The following is a 26,497-nucleotide window of genomic DNA, read 5'->3' on the forward strand; positions in this document are numbered from 1 at the left end:
ATTTTTAGTTATTCGTATTGAGAGAATTCCAGTTACTTGATTATGGCTTGAAGCAAAAGCCTAACAATAAGTTTGGTTTTCTAAAGATTTAAAGTATTTAGTTAGGCTTATTATTTAGAGGTTTTGTGATGTATTTCTAAATACACATCTTAGAATATTCATCTCTCTGACTATTAGAAGGAGAAATTTTGCTCAAGTAACACTAGTTGCTAATCATATGTATCAATGCTTGGGGGTCATTACTAAGTCCATTTATTCATCTATTCAGTGAACACTTGTTATATATTATCTATTTTGTGAGTGATATTTTTCCCCTAAGTAGCTTGAAGGGATTTATTAACACATCTATTTAACAGATCATGCAGCTTGAACTATTCTCTGATGTTGTTTTAAAACATTTATTTATTTTGTCATTACAAGAGTGTGTGCAGGGGGGACAAGCATACCTGTTATGATTCAAGATGTCAAGGAGAAAGATCAACATATAGGAGTTGGTCCCTCAGAGAATTTGGTATATATATTTTGGTATATTTGGTGTGTGTGTGTGTGTGTGTGTGTGTGTATGCAAATAATACCCTGGTAATCCAAATAATATTATTCCCCAGTTATAGTCTCTCACATCACCGTATTTTAATCTTCTGCATAGTACTTATTGCTACCTGTTATTTATTTCATTTGCTTATAGTCTCTTTCCATAAAATATAAACTCTGTGACAGAAGGAATCTTGTCCGTGTTATTCACTTCTCAGTTTTAGCATTTAAACAGTGTTTACACATAGAAGGCACTCAGTAAATATTGGTCTAATAAATGAATGACTTTCTGCCATATAAAATTGAAACATGGGCATTTTCATACATGTATAGCTTTATTATCATGAAATAGGAATAATCTTAACAGATCATTGGCTCTGAGACCTACCTGCTATTTAAAAGAAGGCACACATTCTAAAACCAGTATCATTGAAATAGTTCAAGCTGCATGATCTGTTGAATAGAGGTGTTAATAAATCCATTAAAGCTACTTAGGGGAAAAAAATATCACCCACAAAAATACCATTTTTGCCCAACATTAAACTGGCTTACAATTAATAACTCTAACTCAATGGCACAATGGTTACTATCACAAGCTCTCAGGAGCCAGACATTTTGATCTACAATCCTGAATATGATATTTATTAGCTAAGTGCCTTGGTAAAATAATTTAATTCCTCTGTACCTCAACATTATATAAATATAGTATTTACTTCATAGATTTTCAGTGAGGGTCTAATAAGCAAATAAATGTAAAAGAGAACAATGTCTCACATAATTCTCATACTACTATTATTATTATTATTATTATTATTATTATTATTTCAAGTTAATTCTTTTAATTCCATAGATTTATTCTAGGGAGTCAGTTTATCTTGAAGAAGATACTGGAAAGGTAAATTGCTTCTTCTAAGAGATGGCATTATTGTTGAAGGCAGATCTCCCTTCCATGTGTTTCAGATTTTTGCTATGGCTTGTAAGCTATAGAATAGATTTATGACCTTTAATTTTCCTTTATCTATGCCTAAAGTTTTTCCTTGCCCTGCATCTCGTTAGGCATGGATTCATCCTTCTGTTCGAAGTGAGATAATATTTTATTCAAGTTTATGTCTTTGTCAAGCCTTTCGATTTTCCTTTAGGAATGCTAATCCTTTCCTCACCCAGATGATGACTGCAAAATGTGTCCCTGCATTTAACTGCACCTAAATAGAAACCAGAATAGCGGTACTCCAGATCCTTGTGTCAGGGGATGTAAGGGAACTCTCTGCCTCTCAATATCTATCAAAGCTCTGAGGAGGGTTGCCTGAGGGAATAGCTGTGCATCCATTTGTTTAGATATTCTCAACTTTTCCCTGGGTTATCTTGCTTAGCAGAGACCTATAAATCTGTACTATATCACATCAATCCTCACTGATTTGCCTTTCCTGAGTTACACTTATATTTAAGCTAATGGCCTACATTGAGGAAAACTGCTTTAATAAAAAGCTTCCATATAAGATTCATTGTGGTGTTTATTATAAAAATGTTAATAAGGGTATAATTTAATATAGTTACAGTGTCATCTTTATGAAGGTCTACTGGCCAATGTTTTTCAGACTCCAAAACAGAAATTGTTATACTTTTCCTTTAAAAATGTTTTCTATTGTCTAATGGACACTGTGAATTTTATAAATTATGTAGCATTCCTCTTTGCATGGGCTATTATAAGCTTAGAGCCAAAACTTGTGGTCTTACTTTAAGAAAAATCACAGGATTTTATAGGATACATATTGTACATTATTTTTTTATATTCATATTGGCATTCACCTACTAGCATTTTTCTTTTGCACCATATTACTCATCCACTTATCCCTAAAATCACTTTATCTCCTTTTACTGTATGCACCTACATAAAACAACATGGGGCATAGGTAATTATTAAAAATCACATCATTGAATGCAGGATATTTCTTTTCTAACTGTGCATAGAATAAAAGCTACTTGATGAATTCAAGTCACTCTCAAACCATCAATATGAGTTATTTTCCCATAAAGAATACCTACTATGGGGAAATCTACATATTTTTTATAGAAGACAATCATTACCCTCTCTAAAGCATACTACATACAGCACAAATGCATATTGTTCATGTGAAAACATTGACTATAATTCATAGCCAGCAGCTGCAGGCTTGATTCTGACAGTAAAAAGTCTGGGACAAAAAGCAGATCACATCAGGTGATGATACAACACAGTAAAGGCACCTACTCATTGAACCATATGAAATTGAAAATAGTCTACGGATCTTGACCTGCAAAGAATAGCAATTTCATATGATTCAATATAATACAGGTTCAAATAACCATTGACAAGAATCCACATTGACCTAAGAGAACCATCTCAGGAATAAACTTCTTGGGTTGAATCCTAAAAGGGCTTAAATTATGTTTAATTTTCCTTCAATTTTCTGTTATTAGAGGCAGACCTCTATGGCATTTTTATTTATTTTGTAATAGAGATAACATCAGATAATATAATCCATTTACTTTGTGATTTTGATAAAGTTGTGGACAGTGATTGTACCCTGTCATTTACTCTGAAGCAAATTCACAGAGCAGGGGAGTATTATTAGAGTTTAGATTCTGAAGCAAAACAAACAAACAAACAAAAAAAACACAAAAAACAAACAATGACCCAACCAACCAAACAAACAAAAACTGGCTTTGAGTCTATCCTCTGTCACTTACTGTTTTAATAGGTGTAGAAAATTATTCTCCATTTAGTCATGTATTAATGGATAGATATTATCTATCACAACATGTTAGTTTCTTTTCTTATCTCTTTGTTATGCATATATATTTGGAAAACAGTAAGAAATGGATCAAGAGCTATCTTGGTGAAAAACAGGATTTTATTTCGAAGTCTTTTAGAAATTTCTCATGAAGTAGGATACTTAATTGATCCAAGCCTTTGTAATCAGACCTAGCTGAGAACATGTAAAACAAGGACTTTTCTAATAATTCTTTTTGTCTCCATATTGTCATTAATATTATTTGGACAAGAAGAACTAAGTTCTCCAATGCATAAAGCTGTCTAATCAATGTGGTTTTAGATGCCCAGAAATTCTGGGCAGATGGACCAGTGTGGCCTTCTCAGGCTGTAAAACAAGGAAAATGTTCTTTTTTGAGCAACCAAACAATCCCAGGGTTCCTGTAAGTTTTTCCTTCAGAATGCTTGAGCAAGAGTGCTGCTTAAATTTCTCAAAGATTCAGCATCACAAAGTAAGGGAAGCTGTGATTATTCTGCATCTCATAATGCTAGCAGTAAAATTAGTTATATTTCTTTTTAGTTTGGATTAATACAAATAAAGTCTACTCTTTCCAAGAAAGGAGAAATTTTATATATAATGTAAGTACACCACAGAAACTTGGGACATATTGTAAAGAGACTCCATGAATTATATATCCTCTGTTATGTTTCTTAACTAGCAAGGCTGGTATACCATTATGCCTTTGAGACATGTAGATGTTTTAGAGTAAAACTATTTTAACTATCTTTCCTCTTTTCTCAAATTAACCAGAAAAGTAAAGACATAAACAAAAGCAATGAATATTCATTTTGGCAAAAAACAAGTAAAAGGCCTTATGCTAAGATGTGTTTTACATATGTTCTCATTAGCCCTTTGCAGAGGACAGGAAAACAAAGAAGCATAGGAATGAAGTTGGTGAAACACAGAGATGAATCTGAAATTAAACTCTATGAATCAGATGACGGAGAACTCAACATCCTCTGAAGGGTTTTCTTAGTCTTAAAACATTTCTAAACAACACAATCAGCAAATCTCCCCAGGCCTCTGGTAAGAGTGATGGACATTAATACTAAAATTTAGGAGGGAAAAAACACCATGTCCTCCTCAGAAGTTTGAAATACTGGGGTGGGGTGGTGGGGTGGGGTGGTGGTGGTGGTGGCATAAATATCCATGAGAGAATTGTAAAATAATAGAATTATATATAATCAAGTGGTAAATTGTGTAATATAGTCTGAGAAAGCTATTGGCTTTGGGTGAAGAAAGATCGCTGACATCTTATGGTGTGAAAATGATTATTTGAAATAGGAGGAGGTTATTTGGGATAGTTTGGGGACAATGGCTGAAGGGATTTTAATGCAGAAAGTAGAGGAGCATCAAGAAAAAACATGACAGAGATGACAGAGATGTTAACTGGTTTCTGTTGCAACATAGGTAATCCTTATCTTAGAGAAAGTCCTCGTGTATTGGCAGATAAAGTCCAGACTGACGCTGAGAACATGTAGCTTTGTTGAATATCAAAAATGTGAAATTGTAAAGAAGTACATCGAAACTATATAATTACAAGAATATAGACAGCGACTTTGAATTATTGAATTATGTTCAATATACAATTTTTTTTCACAAATTACTTCGCCCAACAAGAGGTATTCCAGTTTAATAATATAACAATACGGATCCTGTATTTTCAGTGTATTTTTGTGGGCAATAAATGGTGAAACCTTTCCAAGATGAATCTGTTGTCATGGCTTCCTTTTCCCACTGCTATTCTCCCTGGTTTATTTCCCTTTTTATTGCCCATTGCTTTTAGAAGGAATAAATATTAATGAGTTCCACAATGTAGTTTGTACTCCTCTGTTAACACCGGTGAGAGTAGCTACTCCCTATTGAGCAATCATCAGCAAGGCAGGCAACAGTCAGCCACAAACCATTTCTTTTACATTCTTAGAGAGCAAGAGTGTGCCTCTGAAAAAAAAAAAATGCTATTCATTCACCAGTACGCATCCCTGAGTGCTTGTTTCAAAATTCCTTCTGGTGCTATCACTCATCTACAGCGCACTGAGAAATAAGTGCTTAAGGGTTACAAAAAGCACATGGTACTACAGTCACTTGACAGTGGCAGGTTATGTGACATCTTATCCACCATCTTTCTTTCATTAATGGAAGGTCCTTCTCTAACAGCCATGGATGGCTTCATTCTATCTGAGGTTACAGGTATGAAGTAAGATGAAACAGTATCTGAGAGTGTTAGGTGTTTGACCTCTCCAATTTCCTAGCTTAACTACTAGCAAGGCTTCGTGGTTTTCCAAAGATTTGCAGCCCAGGAAGATAAAACCAGGGCTTGATGAATGAAAGTAAGACTGGTAGTAGAACTAAAAGTTCTACTTCACTTTGGAGGACATCCAGTGACTTTTCCCAGTCACTCCATTTTCCCTGCTATGCCCTCCCGAACTGTGGAAAACCTCTTTTCTGGACATGCATGCCTTTGTTTCTGAGTCTCATCTTAAGGCAGTGATTCTCTTTGGATCTAACAGAGACCAAAAATCTGTTACAATTCGGGACAGATTTATTGAGAAGACTATGAAGCTTAACGTTTAGGGTCCTTCTCATATACACTCCCCATCTGAGACCCTGGCAGAGATCTTAGTGATTCTGTATTTGGAATTTTGCTTTTTAAAAAACTTTTTTTTTATAATAACAAGAGTCCCTTAAATTATGTAAGCTTTCAGGTTCTGGAAACCTGGAGCTTCCCTACCCCTATCCTAGTCTCTCCTATAGTTTTGGAAAGGCTTTTAAAAGGACTTTTATGAGCTTTATGGAAAAAAAAAATCAACTCTTGATTATAATCAGAATGGTGCTTATGAAAAAGACAGAGATTCCTAAACCCATTCCAGACTTACAGACTCACAATTTCAGTGGATAACATGTGGAATTGTTGCATTTTCTTAAAGCAACCAGGTGATACTTAAACTACATTCTGAGGATATATACTTCCTGCAAAAATAATTCACCCAGTGAATGAGGGTAAAGGTTCTTTTTTAAGGGTGGGCCATGGTTGCAGTGTTCTTTCAGGGCTTAATTGAAGAATCTCAATTGGGTATGTATGTAGAATTCTCTCCATGTCAATCTTGAAGGGTCAGTTCTGAAACCCCAGTAAATAAAACTACAGTTCCAAGGTTATTCTTATGCTATAACCTCCCTGAGGACAGGGATCAAGTCTGCTTTTTTAAAACATTCTATCTTCAACATATAAACCAGTGGTGCAACTTAGTAATTGTTTAGTAAGTATTTACTGAGTGAATGAAGGAATATCAAGTGGGATATTCAAATTTGTAGCACTTCATCAATCAGATTGTGATTGACAGGCAGCCCCGGTGGCTCAGTGGCTCAGCAGTTTAGAGCTGCCTTCAGCCCAGGACGTGATCCTGGAGACCTGGGATTGAGTCCCACATCAGGCTCCCTGCATGGAGCCTGCTTCTCTCTCTGCCTGTGTCTCTGCCTCTCTCTCTCTCTCTCTCTCTCCCTCTCTCTGTCTGTCTGTCATGAATAAATAAACAAAATCTTTAGAAAAAAAAGAGATTGTGATTGACGTTCAGACAAGTAACACTTCGGAGAATGGGCACAGAATAAGTTTAACATTAAGTCACTGATTCTGTTTGTTTCCCACATTAAGCACTTAATCTTTGCATCAACCAAATAATTAACATAGTGTCTTAATAAATTCAATCAATATTGTCACTGTCATGATATCATTATTACTATTGTTTTCTTGTAGACTGGGCATTTGGGACTTAAGTTTAAGTATTGTAAGTATTTCATTAGACTTCACGCTGCTAGAGAAATTCCATTGTTTCTAGCATGTTACCATCTCTTTGGGGCATAAAAATTATTTTCCAATGTTTTATCCTTGTTAGCATATTATTTACATATTTTATCAGCATAACATCTATGACTGTTTTAGACACCAACATAGGTAATACATTTTATCCTCTCTAGGTAATAATTTTTTGACATGATTACCTTTGCTTAGGTAATAATGCCCATGTATGACATGCATCTTTCCCACTAGCAAACTGAGGAAAATGAAGGACAGACAGGGAGAAAGGTTTGATATACAGGTACTCATGAACTTTCACATGTTCCTCTCTTTCCTTTTTAGTTAATTTTTGTCTTTTTCTTTATTCCTTTTACTTTGTCCTTATAATAGTGGATGGACTGAAATCTCACTATACTATATCTTAGCATGCATATATCACTATATTGCTTGGAAATTGTCTTTGTTGATTTTGTACATTCTTGTCTTTCATAAAATCTAGAAATTTTTCTCATTTTTTCTATTCATTCCCTTATTTTGAACCTTCTTCTTTAATTCTGCATGACTTACTTCACTTTTATTCTCAACTCCTATTTTCAATGTTGCATTTTGAATAATTTCCTTCCATTTGTCTTGAGCTTATTAGTAACTGTTGAGCTCAATCTGTCTAATCTGCCCATTTACTTTCAGTAAAAGTACTTTTCAGTTCTAGAACTCCTTTTTATTTATTATTTTTTTAAAAATCTGGTCTTTTTTGATTGTGACTTATTATATTTAATGTTTTAATTTTTCTCTTTACATCTTTAGTAAGTTCTAGCATATATCATTTACGGTCTCTAACTCTTATTTCCAATATTTTCAACATTGCAAGTCTAACCTTAATATTTGTTAGGTATTTAAAATCCTGTTTAAAATGGATTATTTTTTCCTCATGTACTTTGCAGTTTTGATTGTACAGTTTATCTGGAGAATTACTATGGTTAAGGTATTCCCATCTTCAGAGTTTGGGCTTTTACTTATGTCAGGAAATCTGGTAGCACCATTGGCCTAATGCCATTTCTTTTGTTTGTTTGTTTTGTTTTGTTTTGAGTGGCATGGAGTTTTTTAATTTGGAAGGCAAAAAGGTTACACTTAATGGGAAGCAGAGGTCATGTTAATAAATGCCCATTACAAAGCTGCTCTAACACAGAAGCAAGGAAACTTCTCTGGGCTCTCCACCTACATTCGAAATCAGAGTTGGTAGTTACGTATCAATCTGAAGAAAATCCACATGTCCAAGTTGCCATCTCAAAAGTTCTCATCCAAGGGAAATCAAAAAGTGAACATTCTTGTAGTTTCCCACTCCCTAATTAAGTAAATGGGAATAATTCAGCCAACGAAGTTCATTACAACAAGGTGCAGGATGGTGCTTGCAAACAGAAAATCAGCAAAGGCTCGCTCTGGGGGATGCCTTGGAAATCTGCTTTGTTCTGTGGGTTGATCTGTATTCTTAAGCAAACTGCTAGGATGAAGCTCCCCACACAAGAGATGAAGCCCGAGACAAAAGAGTTGAAGGGGAAGGTCCCCACGAGGAGACAATAACCGAACTGCTGCGCCCTGGTCAGCAGTATGTACAGGAGGTAGCGTCAAGCAACTTCAGGCTCTGAGGAGTGGAGCTCAAGTAGTCTTCTAGGAACTGCGAGATAACCCACACTACCAACGCTGACATGACTACACACTTGCTTCTCTTCTCCAGCCTATGCCCCCCAAACTCCCGGCGAAACCCCCTAAATGCCATTTCTTTTATTAATTTCTCAACTTCGTGGTCTTTGAACAGAAATTTGAAACTTAACTAACTAGTAGTGAGTACAGGCCCATAGCTGGAATTCGTAGGAGAGGGTTATTCAGACTGAGGTTGAGGCTGATTGTGGTTCCTTTGTGTTCTTCCTTTGTAGATAAATTGAGTTTCTCTACTCATTTACTGGTGCAATAGTAAGTGATAAAGTGATACTTTATCACTTGAAGAGTGATAAAGTAAAGCAGTATTTCTGCTTGTACTCTGTTTTTGGCTGAAAATTTTATGTCATACCCCTTAACTGGCATCACTCCTCCTGAATCCCTGTAATGGATAGCCCTCCTCCTGTATGTACCATCACTGCCTGAGGGCAACCATGGAAAGTATCAGGTCAACCTTCTTGGTTTGTTTTGGGAAATCATTTAGTTAATTAAGACCTCAGTTCTGCTCTTAGAAGCATTTAAAACATTACTGTATACTGTCTAGGTCTTCTGTAAGGGGTGATTTTCAGCTATTCTAATCTGCCATATTGCTGGAAATGGAACAGAGTCATTTAACAGGTATTTTTAGGCAAATAAAGTTAAATAGTGTGCATAAGGATTCAAGGCCAAGCAGAAAATGAGACTTCTGGATTAAATGTCCAGGGTTCTTCTGAAAGTAGCCTTAAGACGGAAAATTCAAAAGAGTTTTTTTAAGCGATGTATGTAGCTAGAAAAGAGAAATAAGATAAAGATGTTCTCTTAAACGAGTGGCCAAACTGAAACAGTGCATGACTTTTGACTTTCCTCATTTGATCTAACAACTAGAGCATGTTTCCTGTATTCAAAGTCAGAAGTGTGAATAATTGTTTATTCAGGGATGAAGGTTGTGTATGATAGCACCTTGCTGATATAAAGAATCCCTTAAGCATATCTGAAATGTTCAAGAAATAATTTTCGGACAAATTAAGGAAAAATGCATAGCATTTTACAAAGCGGAGAGTAAATATGTCAAACAACAAATGTTTATTAAATGTTGACTAAGTCAAAGGTATTATAAGTCCTTTTTCATGTTAGAATGGCTTCCAAGCTGTCTCATTTTATTTATTTGTATATATATTTACATATATATTCTTTTGATTGCTTTTTTGGTTGAATACTTCTTGATATCTCATTAGTAAGCTCTTTCTCTGATAAAAATCCTTAGTTACCTTGGGGGTAGACCACTGACCAGCTTAATCTAATTCCCAGCATGTAAGTTTTTATTAGCTTCTATCCCAGCGGCTGACACCTCTTGGCAACTCACTTTCTATTTTGTTATCTATTCATCACAAATTTCATAGGGTTAACAGCCCTTCTCTCCCACAAAATATCCTGAGAAGTAATTTCCGAGAGATATCTGATATTTTCAGGTATTTCCTATGTTTTAGTTATTCTATAATTGTATCACAGTACTTTTTACATCTACTACATTGGTGTAAACTGTTTCCAAAAGGTAGCTGTGGTGTGACTTAGTTCTTTTTCAATTATCTTATTAAGATTAGTAAAGCCCAATATGAACACTTTTCACAATTTGACAAATTTGTCAAATTGTGAAAAGTGTTCATATTTTCATTAACTTATTTCAACAAAAGTGTTCATAAACCAAATTTTATATATTTGTATATATAATTATGGTATCCTAGTGACATTTTTAAGTCAATAAATTTAAAAATCTTTTTATGTTTTTCTATAATTTACATCTACCTAATGATGCTATTATAGAAAGTCAAGAATCAGGAATGCACTTCTATCTCAGAGGTCAGCTTTGATACATTTCTAGAAAAACAGTAAAAGTAAACCACTATCTTTCCTAGACAGTTTAAGAATTCTATCAGAAAATGTATAATATCTAATACACATTTCTGGTTGAAATGGCATGTAAAATGTTCTCACCTACCTGTTATTTCAAAAGTGATGGATAGGAAAGGTGCAGCACTAGACTTCGACGTACTCTGATATTTACTTTCTGAAATAACAGGGAAACAGCACCATAAGCACAGCCTTTTTTTTTTTTTTTCCAAAATAGATTTGACTAAGTGGGCTAGTTTGTGGAAACTGTGGATAAACGACTATAATTATAAATAATCTGCATTCCATTTAAAGATGGTGACTATTTTATTCTCCCTATTTCTTTGCAGAACAAGGGAAAATAGAACTCTTTATTCACCTTTCTGTCTACCCATTCACAGTTCAACTATCCTTCCTCCCTTCCTTTTTTCCTTCTTTTCTTCCTTCCTTCCTTTCTTCCCTCCCTCCATCCATCCATTATCTTTCCATTGATCCTCCTTTCTGCTGGTTTATCTTATTATATGCCATCATACAGGCTCATTATCCAGGCTGTTTTTCTTAATAATCTCAAATCCCACAGGCCTTACCCAGATTTCAGTGTGGATTTTTTTATATGTTTTCTATAAAATAATGTTCTACAGTTTCCTGATAAATACATTATATCACAGAAAGTTTCGTGGTGCTTTATAACCAACACTCTTGGTTTCCCTTATTTAAAAACATGTTTAATCTCTATCAAAAGAAAGAATGTCTTGATTACTATAGCTAAAATCTACTTTCATTTCACTTTGAGCCTTCTAAACAATCAATTCCTATTCATGCATCCAATGATCAACAACATTTTCACCAGCTTTCTAGGTACTGCTAACTTCCCCATGGCAGGGCCCCTTCCTGTCATATTCTGATAAGGGTAGATTTCATGTTAGCATTAGCTGAACACTCTTTACAGTCTGCTGGAATTCTGACCAGCCTGCTGGACAGAAATTGTCCATGGTTTTACTACTAACTCTTCTTGGTAGAAACTTGTCAAACTTTTCTTCTAAAGAAGTGGTAATTTTGCTCATCTGAAAGTTGTCAAGATTGGGAGGGATATCTATGGTCTATAGCAATATATGAATAAAATGTGGATACTCTTCAAAATCATGTAGATACATTTTTCTTCTTGTCTATAGACACTATCACCAACTTAATAAATATTCTCATGTATAATTCAACTGACACAGACAGGATACTAAGTTGTAAATATAATACATTATACTTTGCGACTACTTTAATAATACATATTTTGATTTCCTGGAAATTATACATATTAGCTTCAGGGAGGAGAATTTTTATGGCTCAGTGTGGTGTGAGTCTATTAAGAATAGTGAATATACCAATGAATAAAATGATATAATGTGGCCCCCTCCTTGTACTAATGTGGTCATTATCATTCTTCTGTGTAATGTGACATGCCAAGATAATAAAGGGATTTTTTGTGAACTTCATATCACTTGTTTTAAGTAATTTTATATCAAGAAATTTTAAGTTAAAGTATTTTATTTTGGGTTAAGGTATTTTTTAATAGCATGGTTAAATGTGAAAACAAGACATTTATTCATAGAACACTTAGTGAGAATCTACAAAAGCAATTGTTCTTCATATTAACCACAATATGAATTGCTCTTGGGGTAGGTTGTTCATTGTTACACAATCAGGATTACTTGAGATCAGTACCTTCTTATTAGGATTGATTGAAGGAGTTATTTCGAGAACTTTCCCTCTCTTTATCAAGTAAACTTTCATTCTTTTGTATTTATTAAAGGAAAATAGAATGTGAGCAATCCTCACAGCCCACAGCCTAATTATTCTCCATTCACACATATTTATAGTCTTTACATTTCACCCTTGGGATGCTGGCATATTGAATAAGTTTCCCATTGGGAAATGTTAAGTGCTTCTGGGGAGGGGGGATTCATAAAGCCTAACTTCTTAGGAAAAAAAGCTGTAACTTTTAGGGAGAATTAACTGTTTTTACAAAGACTATATGGAGCTTATTAGTATTCTTGGTATTTAAAATGAAAGGACACAAATTCCTAAGCTATTCATGTTATATATTTATATGATAAATATTAATATTAAGCAAATCAATTATTTCCATATCCATGGGTCTTTGCTTTGGTATTTGCTTTAGTCCAACAGACGCATTATAACAACCATATTCTTTGTGTTTTCCTTTTTCTCTGTGACTTTTATCTTTGGTGCTCTGCCATGCTTTCACAGAGATAGGGAGAGTCCATGACAAAATGATTAAAAAAAAATACCTAGTTGCAATTCAGAATTCTGAGGGATCTTTTGAAAGTAATAACCCACAGGACATAATTGACATTCAGAAACTAAAATCTGATCTACTTCTAGCAATGAAATTATACTACTCTGAAAGGACTGCTATAATAAATCCACCTAAGAGTGTTAAAAATGTAGCCATTAAAATAGCCAAAAAATATTAATGTACTAACATTACATGTTTTATGCTACTTCCTTCCAACCTCAAGATACATTAGTAGTAAAATGTATCCCTAGGCTAGATTCCTAAATGAGTTGACATGCTACGTAAAGTTAGTGGCTGCAAAACAATTAAATTTTGCAAGTTGCAAATGCAGAATTTCAGTATTGATTTTCCATGAGTCGTTACTCACACCACTCATTTTGGGGGAAGACAGAGGAGTCATCTCTTCTTTTGTTTATTTGAAACAGCCATTTCTTTTGGTTCTTTCCCTTCTCTTCTAGTCATCCCTCACCAGATTTTCTCTCTGAATATTCTCATTTTTGAGGTCTTTATTCTTATTCTTTTCCCTTTCCAGCCAACATATTTGCTGGAAAATACTAACCTATCCTATTTACAACTTGCCAAATACAACATACTCATCTTGCTTGGCAGGGTTTCTCTTTTGTTTTTGTTTTTCCTTAATGGTGTGCTTTAATACATGCTGTCTCCTCTACCTGGAATAAAATTCCTCTTGCATTCTTGACCCACGTACTATATGGAATGGGTGTGCCATCACTCAGCTACAGTGCCACTTCCTCTAAGTTTCTGTTTCTATGATACCACTGCAGTTATTCTAAAACTCACATTGTAATGCTTTCATGTTGTATTATTACTATTGGTTTGTTTGTGTGTCCTCATGGTAACCACATTCCTGATACAAATTTGTATTGGTATTTCCATCCTCACTACCTTACACAATTTTGGGAACTCTGTTGGCAACTAATAATAAATATTTATTAAACAGTCTAATGACAAGAGCCCTGCTATTCCTCAAGGAGGGAAGATAAGAAGGTCTACTCAGAACATTGCTTAAAAACATTCCTATTTGTGGCAACTTAAGAGCAACTAATTGAATATAAACTTGATCCAATAATGATTAGAATTTTAGAGCAATATTAATATATACTACATATACTTTTGGCATAATGGTCATACTGGACTCACTTATCCTTTGGCACACTTACCATATCTGGTCCTCAGATTGAGATTTAACCAAAATGTTCTAAGATATGTTTACCAGTCAGAGGGTTTAATCAAAGGGTTTTTTAAAAAGTCATACCTTTGCATTAATTTTTGTTTTCACTGTATTTGTATTCTGCACTTATTCTGTACTTATTTCATTTAAATTCAAATTGAAAATTTCACCCAATACCATAATTAACTTGTTTTTCAACCATATCACAAATAGCAAAAGGGGTTGCTCACAAGCAGGTTTTACATTTAAGAGAACTCTTGACTTGAGAATACATATGAGCATTTTATATATATATTTATAAGATACTTTATTCTATTTTTAGAATTAATTACTCCTGCTAACTTTTGACTCAATGCCTGCAGTCAGAAAATTTAAAGAGACTTGTCAGTAAATCAGAACTGACCACACAATTGGATTAAAATTTTTTTACAACCAAAATTTAAATTACTGTTCACTGTAGTGGATATCAACCATGAAGATGTGAACAGAATTATGGCTATTCATGTTCCAAATATATCTATCTATCTATCTATCTATCTATCTATCTATCTATCTATCTTCCTGCAGGATGAGTCCATGCTCAGTCTCCATGTATAAGTCCTTAAGAAGAAGAAGACAGTTTACCTTCTTTGTCCTTGTGGGTGTTTAAGTGTGAGAGGAGGTTTTCATTGGCCTGCACGCAGTATACCTCTCGTGTCTGGACTCCTCCTCCACAGAGGGCTGTCTGGTTGCCCCGCCTCTTGTCCTGCTGACTGAGCAAGGGGTCCACACGGCACTCCGCCCACTCTGTAGTTCTCCAGCCATACCTACAGAAAGAAAATGCTGGCAGTAGCAACCACGTTTATTAAAGCTTTGCTCTGCTCTTCTTATATTTTTTTCTAAAGAAAATTAATCTAGAAACCACTTCCCTCTGAATCAGTCATAGACTACTACATCTGTGGTGCAGATTCAATTTCTTCTTTATCCTCAGCAGTGCTCCATTTGAAAAGGGGTTAAATTTAGGATGATCCTGTTTTAATTGCAATTACTGGAAGTTACTTATAAATATTTTATGAAAAGAGAGCATAATGCTGAAAACATAAAATTTTATGTTCAATTAAGCTGAACTCGGCCTTGCCCTTTCTAGATGCTTATAAACAAAGGAGGATTGAAATCTGAGAATGGAAAACATTCTAAATGACGATCCACCCAAACATTTGTTTTGCCTTTAATAAAATGCATGAAAATTACTACTTCATACTGGATCAAAATTATAATTGTGTGTTAGGATTAAAAAATATAACATAACAATTCAGAGTTTTCTCTTTATTGTCAAGAATGAGTGTTTTTCTGTAGCACTGAGAATCCCTGATGAGTGCCTGATGAATGTTGAAAAGAGCTGACGTTTCTAATCAGTGGAACACAGGAAAGACGATCTGTGGTTCTAAATTAAAGCTCCAATCAACATTATGATGTGAAAGAAATGTCGGGGGCTTGTCAGCCCAACTCATGCTTTAAGGAGATAGCCAGGGAACCATTTCCCGATGCCACTAAAGATAGAAAGTGATGGCATTTCTCCACCTCGAGGAAAATGGATATTCTAAAAGCATAAAGAAAATGGCTCATGTAGCACTTTGTGTCACTTTAACCAAGATGCTTCCTCAGTAATCAGATTAACAGCCAACACAGGTACAAATGGAGGTGCTAATGTTCATCTCAATTAGACAAAAAAGTTAAAGGGCCCTCTAGATGTCTGATCTAGGTGACTTGCTATGTCAATGGTAGAGTTTCATGACAGTGAAACTGACCTTCCCATCCATTTTTTTTTTTACAAGTGGCTGAACACAGGTGCAGGAACATCTTGACATATGTTTATAAAGGAAGTACAGCACTCAGGTAAATGAAAAACAGCATAGATAATTAATGCCTTGAGTGAAAGGGTGGGGTGAAGGGAGACAAGGAAAGTCAAACCAAACAAGTCATTCCTTAGGGGAATTAGAATTTAAAAAATTATTTTTTATAGAATGGTGTGCAAATATAGGCCATTCTAGGATTACATTTTTCCTAAATTAAATTGGTTACACATCCTAAAATAAAAATGCTACCCTTCAAAAAGGGAAAGAAAAAAGAGATTGAGAATATATATTTATTTTGTTAGTAGTATTTGAATATCTCAGAGGATAAAGAATGAAACATCTAGCTAAAAGAAAAAAAAACCCTCAAAGGAGAAAAAACATGGAGATCCTGACAAGTTCCTCAAGCCTGTTACAGAGAGAGAGGAACAAAGGTCAGTGGGACAAGCAGAGAAGTTAGGAAGGAAATTCCGTGCAGTTTGCAGTCATTTGTTACATCAGGAGAGAATAGATGATTTCAGAGTGCTGAGTAACTGAAGGTCTCATGTAAATCATCACTATCTTTGCTATCACTTGTTATTATTGTTTGAAGCAGTAGTAGTAGGATCAATTTTCCTCCTCACTGATTTGTGAGGTTTGCATTGTGTGCGTGTTCTTTAAATGTTTGAAATATTCCAGAGAAGCTCTCAGTGAAGCTTCCACCTACCTCAGAGAAACTAAGATTCTCCAAGTTGTTTTATAAATATTCTATATTCAGACTAAGCTGAAATGTATTTATTGCCAAGATAATTCAGAGAAATGTCTTGGAAATATTTTTTAAGGATAAAAAGGATTATGGTATGCTGCTGAATGTTTCACAATCAGTATTATTTCACCTGAATTCAACAAACATTAATTAGGCACTTACTGTGTGCTAGGCCCTGTAATGTACACTGGTGGCAAACAAAGCCAAACAAGGTAAATAATCCTGTCCTCAAATAGCTTAAAGTCTCATTCTTTTGGTGTAGTATCTTACCCTCTTCAACAGGATTTGTTATCTATAGCATTGAATTTTAATAGGCTTTGCTTCATAAGCAACAGGAACCTGTCCTCTGAAAGTTTATTTTATGTTATAGAATGGGGATTGACAAACTAAGACCCAAGAACCAAATCCAACCTGTCCACTGTTTCTATAAATAATGGTTTATTGGAACATAGTCACTTATTTGTTTATATTTGATCTCCCCTCCAATGGTACTGTTGAGTCATTGCCACAGAGATACATGTGGCCCATAAAGCCTAATATACCATTTTCCCCTTTACAGAAGAAATCTATCAATCTGTATTACAGAAAATATATGAGAATTGCTGCTAAAATTCTAGACTTCATGGAGATTTGAAAATATAGCTTGCTAAAGACACATTTATTCTGTAAAAGCAGAATTTTTTAAAGACAATGTTTGTAAAATGGCATTTTATTTTTTTCCCACTTAGAATTTGTAAAAATCACTATTTCTCAACATACTATTCAGTTAAAGTCAAATGGGTAAGTGAATCTGGGGAGACAGGCAATCTGGGGAAACTTCATAGAAGAAACTACAGTCCCTAATTACTCACGTGGCACAGGGGGCAACTGCATCTCCTTGAGACACACAGGGTTCTTTTTCTTCAAGTTCTGGACACTCTTTCTCACTGCCAATAGGAAACTGCCTAATGATCCGCGTCCTGACACGAGTGCCTCTGGGGGATGTCATGTCATGGCATGTTTTTGAGCAGGGACTCCATTCTGACCACTCTGACACCTGGCACTCTTTGGTGATCACACAGGACTGGAAGGTCATTGGCAGCTTCTCTTGCCGGCAAAAGCTGCAAAAGAACATTGGTATTCTCATCACAAACTATTAAGCATTTATGAACTTTGTCTTCTACACTCTAGGGTAAAATAAGCTTGGACATTTTTATTTCTACTTGGAGGTACAATTCCAATTTCATTGAAAATATATCAACATTTATGATGTGTAAAAGCAGTTAGACTCAAAGCTAACATTTGCATTTCCTCCTATTTTCTAAGAGTTGTTAAACTATTCATAGGAAATAGAAAATAAAGGGACTAAACAAAATTAACTGGAACTAAAGTTCACCATATTGTTCACTTCACTCATTCCAGACTTGTTTTAATTTAGAAGATGTGAAACCAAGAGCTGTTAACATATCATTTTCATTGTTGAGTGATTTAAACAAACATGCCTGGCTAACTTAATACAATACTGTTTTAGGTAGAAAATATAAATAAATACAAATTTAACATTATTTTTAACATCATTTGAAGATTTAGCTGCCACTTACAATGATAATGTATGCTTATTCAAATAGATCAACTTTTCTAGTTCACACTTTAATATACAACATACATATGGGCATCTTAAATATATCATAAACATTAGAAATAGAAGTCTATTTATGTATTAAAGAATACTCTCTAAATAGATCTCCCATATTTACTTATGAGTAAAGTATTTACTCAAACTTTTCTTTCTCTACTCCTACTTGCGTTAGAGGGATGTTGGAATCTAAGTTGAAACGTATACACATGAAGATGATGTTATGAATGCCAATGACTACAGGCATATGCACTTTGAGTGGTTTTCCTGGAATTGGATGGCCTTGAGCTGATTCTTAGTTGAACTCTTGCCCATTCTCAATAACCAATAGTGCATGTTTACAGGACACAGGCAGCCTGTCGCCATGATGGAGCCATCTGTTCTAGTGGGAGAATGCACTGATAATCCTGTCTTGTCATTCAGGTGCTATATTTAACTATGGTAATTAACCATACCGAGAGGCAGGTCCATTCTAATGCAACAACTCACATTCAATCTTCTTAATTCTACTGGCATGTGTACGAAAATTGCATTCCTAGGAGACAATTACGGCTCAAAGCATCAAAGTCAATTTGTTTGAGTTGAGACGTCTGGGAAGAAGAATCATCCGAGAATAGTGGTAAAAGGGCCTTGTGAGTCAGCTCTGTTTTTCTTATAACAACAGAGAGAATCAAAATCCAATTTTTACTCAAATAGCATGTATGGAGTATTAATAATACATTAGGTACAATACTAATTACAGAGCAAAACTTCCTTTGTAATGAGTAAGTTTGCACCTTTACACTTATGAGTTCATTCACAAAAATCAGGCAAGATATGGCTAAATCATTACCTCTATAATACCTCTCTCTACACAATTCTCCATATTTAATTTCCCCTTAGATAATTTCTTATCTTTCATGAGATTGTCTTCATATAAACAGGCATATATTATCCACCATGTAATACTTCCTAAGTTCATGTTTCCATGTTCCAGGCAGAGGCATTAACCATTCCTTTCAATCTTTTGCAGAGAATTTGACCATCGGTTAACCACCTCTAGTTAATTACCCTGGTAATCTGATAAAAGTTGAGAAGTCAACTATGCTACTACACTGTATTATTTTTGACAAAATGACCCCTTGGGATAAATTCCACCTGCAGTGGGGAAACTACAAATATCTGGTAGATGGCCACAGTTTTGGGCTTCCGTGAATGTGGCAACTCTTAGAACAGGGCTTGTTTTTATAGGGACCTTGCAGGCTATGACAATGAGGTTGCCTCAAGAGATAACAGATGAGACTTTTAAGCCAGGGCAGCTCTTAGGTCAGTCTGATGTAGAACTTTTCTTCCATTTGGGTTGTGCTGCATGGATTTCTATGAGGATTCCCACCAGATGAGGAATGTCTGATGCTAGGATCAGGTCAAGTTTCAATTCTATATCCTTCTAAGCAGACCTGATGCCAAATGTGGCCTCTGGTAGTCATGTGAGTCTTGTGTATGTGTAACCTAAGTTTTAAACTTCATTTGAGACTCCCAACAATCCTCTATGGACATACCATTATTATTTCCATTTTATAGGGAAGGAGTCTCCAAAAGGTTAGGGAACATGGTCAAGATCATATAGCTAGTAAGTAGATTAGAATTTTAACTTGGATTTTTAGAAATCAGAGCCCATTTTCTCAACCATTCTTCCCTACTTCTCACAATTTAAGCTATAAATCTTGGTTTGTTAGAGCAAATGCTGTAGCTGAGGCCAATGCCAAAGTTACTTGCTGATTGTCAATCAGCTAAGTATTGCTATTTCACTGCTCCGGAATTTGTACTATCCATGTACTTTGTAAATGTGCTGCTTGTCCTACGGAAGAATTAGTAATTATGGAAAAATCAAAACAAATATATTTCCTTGATAAATTTTAATTTTCAGGACAGGTCCTACATATGAGAAACTAGAACAGACACAAAATAGCATTAAGTTACATATATTAATATGTGACATATATATTATTCACCCATCAATCTATTGTCTTTCCTATAATTTTCCAATACTCCAATTATTTCAACAAATTGTATTAATTCTACTTAATATTGGGCTTTGGGTGTACAAAGTCAAGATTAATTAAGTTGCAAGCATATACTTCTGCTTGGGGAGGCACGGAAGATTATATGAAGTAGTAGGTCAATATGGTGAATTTTAAACAATGCATATTATTTCATTTAATGCAAAAAACCTGTTAATCATTAGGAATTTTCAGATTAAGAGAAAGAATTTGTGGAGGTATGAAATAAAAGAGCAACTGGTTGATGGGGAAAACAGATTTTTTCTTTGGTCTCAATGTAAGGAGTTTGTGTTGTATGGTAGAAATAGGAGCGGAACTGAAAAGTAGGTCAGATCAAGGGCAGTTAGGTCTATCCAGAAAAGCACTTCCTGTGGATGAGAGCACCACTGAAAATTGTGCAGCAAAAAGGAGATGGTATTTGTATTTTGTATACATTTTAATGGTGAGGTAGAGGGTGGAATATCAGGACACAAGATTGGAGATGAAGGCTACGATGATGATTATGATGATGTCACTGACATAATGCACATATCAATAAATACAAACATGTATTGAGTGCTTACTATAGACAGGTAATGCTTAAGCTGAGAGGTATGATCATGAATATGAGATTAACCATTATTGAATGTCTACTATAAGACATGCCCTGTGTTGAGTTTTACCTAGAATATCTAATTGTAATCCTTATAACTACTCTGTAAGGTAAGACATGCCCTGTGTTGAGTTTTACCTAGAATATCTAATTGTAATCCTTATAACTACTCTGTAAGGTAAGACATGCCCTGTGTTGAGTTTTACCTAGAATATCTAATTGTAATCCTTATAACTACTCTGTAAGGTAGAAAGCCATTTGTTTAAGATAAGGAAATACAATCTAAATGTCTCCCCTAAATCCAGCAAATAACAGAACGACGATTCCAACTAAATCTTTCTGCTTATGAGGCTTATGAAGGTGCCAACCAAAGTGATAGCAATAGAAATTAAAAGGAGTTACCAACTGTAAGAAAAAAGGAGTTAGAATCCATGCAACCTGATGGATATTTGAAAAGAAGAGGAAACATTAAATAACTTGGAGGTTATTTAACTTTAGCAATCTCATGAGCAGCACTGTATGTTTTTTTAACTTTTAACTTGGAAAGTGAAAAGAAGAGGAAACATTAAATAACTTGGAGGTTTTTAACTTTAGCAATCTCATGAGCAGCACTGTATTTTTTTTTTGAATGGGGAGCATGGAATGAGAAGCAAGTTTCTGGCAGTGGATAAATCAGTTTAACATTAATGTCTTGATTTGATATGGACATATCCAAGATATATCCAACCGGCTAACGTTCAGTAGGCAGATCCAGAAACAAAGGTTGGGATTAGTTGAAAGTTCTGAATGGCTTATATACTTGTAATAATCATGAACACATCAGAGTTGAAGGTCAAGGCAATAGGAGTATCTGAAGACTCACACACTGCGGTACATTTTAGGCCTTGGTATGCCCATTTTGTGATTGTTGGTGAGATTAAATAGGGTCACAGAATGATCCACGGTTACTAAATTATTCAGCTGCCATTTGTACTAGTCTTTCCTTTATTCTGGCCATGCAAAAAGTTGACCCTAAGAGCTTAGAGGAACTATACATCCTGGTTCATTAAGGTTTTCATGAGAACATGCCCCTTCTCAGAAAGTCAGAGGCTATGCCTCTGCAAGGGTGGTCTGAGAGAAGATGTGATGGTCATTGTGACATTTTCCTTTTCCTTTACATGCTATGTTCAGGATAGCCTGGATGGCCAAGACTTAATGGAACAAAAGCTGGGCTTTGAGACAGAAGCAGATGTTAGTTAGCATACCTTACATCAGACAGAAACAAACATGTATTGAATGCTTACTATGGACAGGCAATAAATCAGATAAATACTGAGGAAAAAAAAGAAATAGTGGAAAGTAGAGTTCAGTACCTGTCTTGAAGAAACTTTACAAGAGATGATAGAGCACAGATATTTTTGACAGTTACTTTTAAGCTGCAATGAGCCACATCTTTGACATTTTAATTTCAGGTCAGGGTTAAAACTGATAAATTGTAAATTTCAGTTTTGGTAATTCAAGTTATTCAAGTTCACAAAAATAGAATGCAATTGAATTCAAATCCTTTTTTTCCCAAAATTATTTCTGTAGTCCAATCATAACATCAGGGGCACTTAGGTGGCTCAGTGGTTGAGCATCTACCTTCAGCTGAGGTTGTGATCCCAGGGTCCTGGGATCGAGTTCTGCATCAGGCTCCCCATGGGGAGCCTGCTTCTCCCTCTGCCTCCCTCTCTGTGTCTCTCATAAATAAATAAATAAAATCTTAAAAAAAAAACTTAATAGTCATAACATCCATGGAAATATACCTTCTTTCTAAAGGTAGTCTAATCTGTCTCCTAAAATACCCTTATCATTCTTTAGCTTCTTAAAGAGAAACTTCTAAGTAACCCCATTTCCTCAGGATTTAACCTCAACTTTCTTTTCTGGTATCCAAAGCTCTCTGTTATCTGTCACTGTGCCAATGCCCTCCCTCAGATTGTCACTCAGCCAGTAGCGTGGAGCCCTGCCCGCTCTTCTCACTGAATTCACAAATGAGTAGTCCCATTCTTCTACCCACCTCTGTCTACACTGATTCTACAGGACTGCCACATGGAACCCCATCTGCCATCTTCTTTGCTTCTCTGAAGCAAGCTATCTCCACATTCAGGTAGCATGTCTATAATGCTCAGGAAAAGTCTCCAAATGTGGCCTGAAGCACCTCTGCCACAAAAAAATACCAGGTGAAAATAGTTCCTCTTCACGGGAAGCAAATAAAATTATAGACTGAAGATCCGGCATCATAAGCTACTAGTAAAAGATAAATGTGTTTTAAAATAGATGGGCTGAATGCACTGAGGGGGGTAAAAAAGTGGCACCTTGCAAATCCCACTTAAAACCTCTTTGCTTTGAATTCTCCTTTAATCCTCCCCTCCTCTTCTTCTCTCTTGATAAAGACAAACAAAAAACAACTGTTCATAATAAGGCAAAAAAAAAACAAAAGAAAAAAGAAAAAAATTATGGTTGGATGTCATCATGGCACTTTGTTTTTAATCTAGGGGAAGTAATAAATTAGTCAGAGTAGCTTCTCCTTGTCTTGCTGAAGACTAACATCTGTAGTCTAGGCCCCTGGAGATGGAAATTGTTTCTAAGGCTAGAATTTGGCTACTCAAAGTCAGATGTGTGGACCAACCATTGTAATTAACTGGAGCTTATTAGGCATATAGAATCTCAGGTCACTGGGCTGTACAATGGGATCATAATTAGTATTTTAAAAATGTTTTCAGCTGATCTAGAAGCAGAATAAAGTTTGAGAATATTGTTCTCGACAAGCTAACTCCAAACCACTCCAAAAACATAAGCCATCCCATATTTATAGTTGGCAAATAAATCTTTATGAGATTTACCCTTACTTCTTATATAACAGAAACTGAGTAGATCACACAATAAGATTTATTACCAGATATTAGATGGTTTATAAAATAATTGGGTAGGCTAGAGGAAAAGGCATCTAAGCCAAGCTTCCAGTACAACTTCTAACCCTCAGAATCATATTACCATTTCTCTCATCCTTAAAGCTGCCTTTGTGGCTACAGGAAGCCACCTATCTGGCACAAACTACTCTGTGAAATGGGACCTTCTGTCTTTTCCTAAGGATCTCAACACAGATTCCAGGCCAAGCACTAGCACATTATTGGAATCTAAATCACGCACACACATTAAAAAATACAGGAATCTAAATCACATCCAGACTGCAAGCAACTTTGAAAAATATGATACAGTTTTCTGCCTTACTAGGACTGAAAATCCCACAAAAGCAGTGCTATTCAAAATGTGATCCACAGATGAGGGCAACTGTTTGTTAAGGGAATGCAATGAGTTAAGCACAAGAGTTAAAAGCAAGTACCGAGGCATTTTTAAAGCAGTTTGAAGTTTGCAAGACCCAAGCCCATGATCTTTGTATGCAATTTGATGAAAAGGATATAGGCCAGTTCCGAGGTGTAGATGTAGAATTCCGAGGTGAGATCCATATGGCATGAGCTATATTCTAAATGTATACAATGGGACCGTGTTATTTGATCAGTAAGAAAGCAAGCAAACACAAAAATAAAACCAGTAAATGACTTCGGATCCTTTGCTGTAGAGAGCTTGAGAAGCTCTGCACTGGGGGAGTGGGATGGGATGATTGATGACCCAGCCCATCTGTGGTACCCCCTGAATGCAGCTCAATTCCTACTCCACGAGGCCTATAGAATGTGATGAGCACAGGGACTTTTCAGAAACATAAATCACTTTGGCACTTAAGAACATATTATCTGTAAATAAGATTCACGGTAATGTATCTTTTTTAGTTCATGTAGAATTAGTCTATAAGCACTTATAAAATTCTCGCTGAATTTTTGAAAAGATTTCATTTATTTATTTGGGAGAGAGAGAGAGCACAGAGTGAGAGAGAGAGCATGAGCAGAGGTGGGGATGGGTAGAGGGAGAGAAAGAAGCAGATTCCATGCTAAACAGGAAGTCTGATGTGCGGAGCTCAATCCCAGGCCTCTGGGATCATGACCTGAGCCAAAGACAGACATTTAACTGACTGAGCCATCCAGGTGCCCCCAAACCGTAATTCTTACTGAATTAAAGACCATGTTTTCTTCCTATAAAGATGCAAATGAATTAAAGAATACTATTCTTTAGTATTTTCTATATAAAGAATTTTACCCTAAATCTTCTTGTAATATTAACAAGCATCCCCAAATTTTGTAATATGAAAAAATACAATTTGGTGTTCAGAGTAGATCAAAATATCAGTTTGTATAATGGGAAACATATGTGTAGGCTTGAATACTCTAACAACACGGTACATATTTAATTTGATTAGGTTTTTTTTTTTTTTCCAGGAATGAAATGGTTGTCCCAATGCTGGCCAGAAAAATGTAAGGGCAATGGGACTTAAGCCACTTAGAGTATTACTGTAACTCTACAGACTTCCTGAGAAAAAGAGGACATGCTTTCTGAGGTAGATGCATTTCTCACATGCACTAAGATAGCCATCAGCCAACTGACAGTCATACCCTTAGTCCCATTTCTTATGCTTACCTATAAACAAATTTAATTTTTTAAAGATTTTATTTATTTATTCATGAGAAACACACACACACACACACACACACAGAGAGAGAGAGAGAGAGAGAGAGAGAGAGGCAGAGACACAGGCAGAGGGAGAAGCAGGCTCCGTGTAGGGAGCCTGACATGGGACTTGATCCCAGGTCTCCAGGATCAGGCCCTGAGCTGAAGGCAGAGCTAAATCGCTGAGCCACCCGGGCTGCCGCAAATTTAATTTTTAAATTATATTCAGAGATTAATATAAGAACATAATGCTCAGATATATTTATTTTTCCTACTAATCTACCCGTTGCTTTTTCAATAAAAAAAATGCACGGACCAAGAGGATGGCCCCGTTTTTCTGGCTCCCCAGTTCGTAGCAAGACAGAAAATGATGCTGTGGTTCATAATTAAGAGACCCAAGATATTCCTAAGTTGCTCCTTTCAAGTAGCATGACTGGTCAGGTAGACATTACACTGCTTCATAAATTTGCCATATAGTGAAATTACATCTTCCTAAAAGATCTCTAAGGTCTCTTCAATAAAATTGAAGACTCTTAAGTTTTCATGGCCTAGCCAATCTAAATTCTTATTGGCTTGTATTTGCAGATTGAATCTTTAAAAATCTCCATCTTTATATTCAAGCTGCATTCCTTTTTTAAACACAAAATTAAATTTCCTGTAATTTACCATTTATTTATCAATTTGAATGAACAGTTTGCAAATTTTCCAAGCTAATTTCATTCTCTAAGTGTGCCCTTTCCTTTACAGAATTCAGCAAGTTAGAAGCAATAATTCTCATGGAAGCCAAATGCATGCACAGTCAAACCACTTTCCTTATAAAGGCAGAGGTCTTTCCCCTTGCTTTGATGTTTGAAAATCTTTTGTTGAGCTGCTGGGGAAT

The 26,497-nt window shown here is 35.5% G+C and overlaps 1 protein-coding gene and 1 pseudogene across 1 annotated transcript in view; both read right to left on the reverse strand.

Annotated features, from left to right (window-relative positions):
• The window catches only part of THSD7A (thrombospondin type 1 domain containing 7A), a 421,895-nt gene that overhangs the window by 181,864 nt on the left and 213,534 nt on the right, over nucleotides 1-26,497 (reverse strand). Inside the window, exons 3-4 of the mRNA XM_026003851.2 lie at nucleotides 17,645-17,893; nucleotides 14,841-15,022 (exon numbers count right to left, since the gene is read on the reverse strand). Coding sequence (XP_025859636.2) covers nucleotides 14,841-15,022; nucleotides 17,645-17,893 — 431 coding nt within the window. The remainder of the gene's footprint in view (nucleotides 1-14,840; nucleotides 15,023-17,644; nucleotides 17,894-26,497) is intronic.
• Nucleotides 8,222-8,839, reverse strand: LOC112923932 (dolichyl-diphosphooligosaccharide--protein glycosyltransferase subunit DAD1 pseudogene; annotated as a pseudogene).

This window comes from Vulpes vulpes, chromosome 7 (assembly GCF_048418805.1).
Source record: "Vulpes vulpes isolate BD-2025 chromosome 7, VulVul3, whole genome shotgun sequence".
Classification (NCBI taxonomy): Eukaryota; Metazoa; Chordata; class Mammalia; order Carnivora; family Canidae; genus Vulpes; species Vulpes vulpes.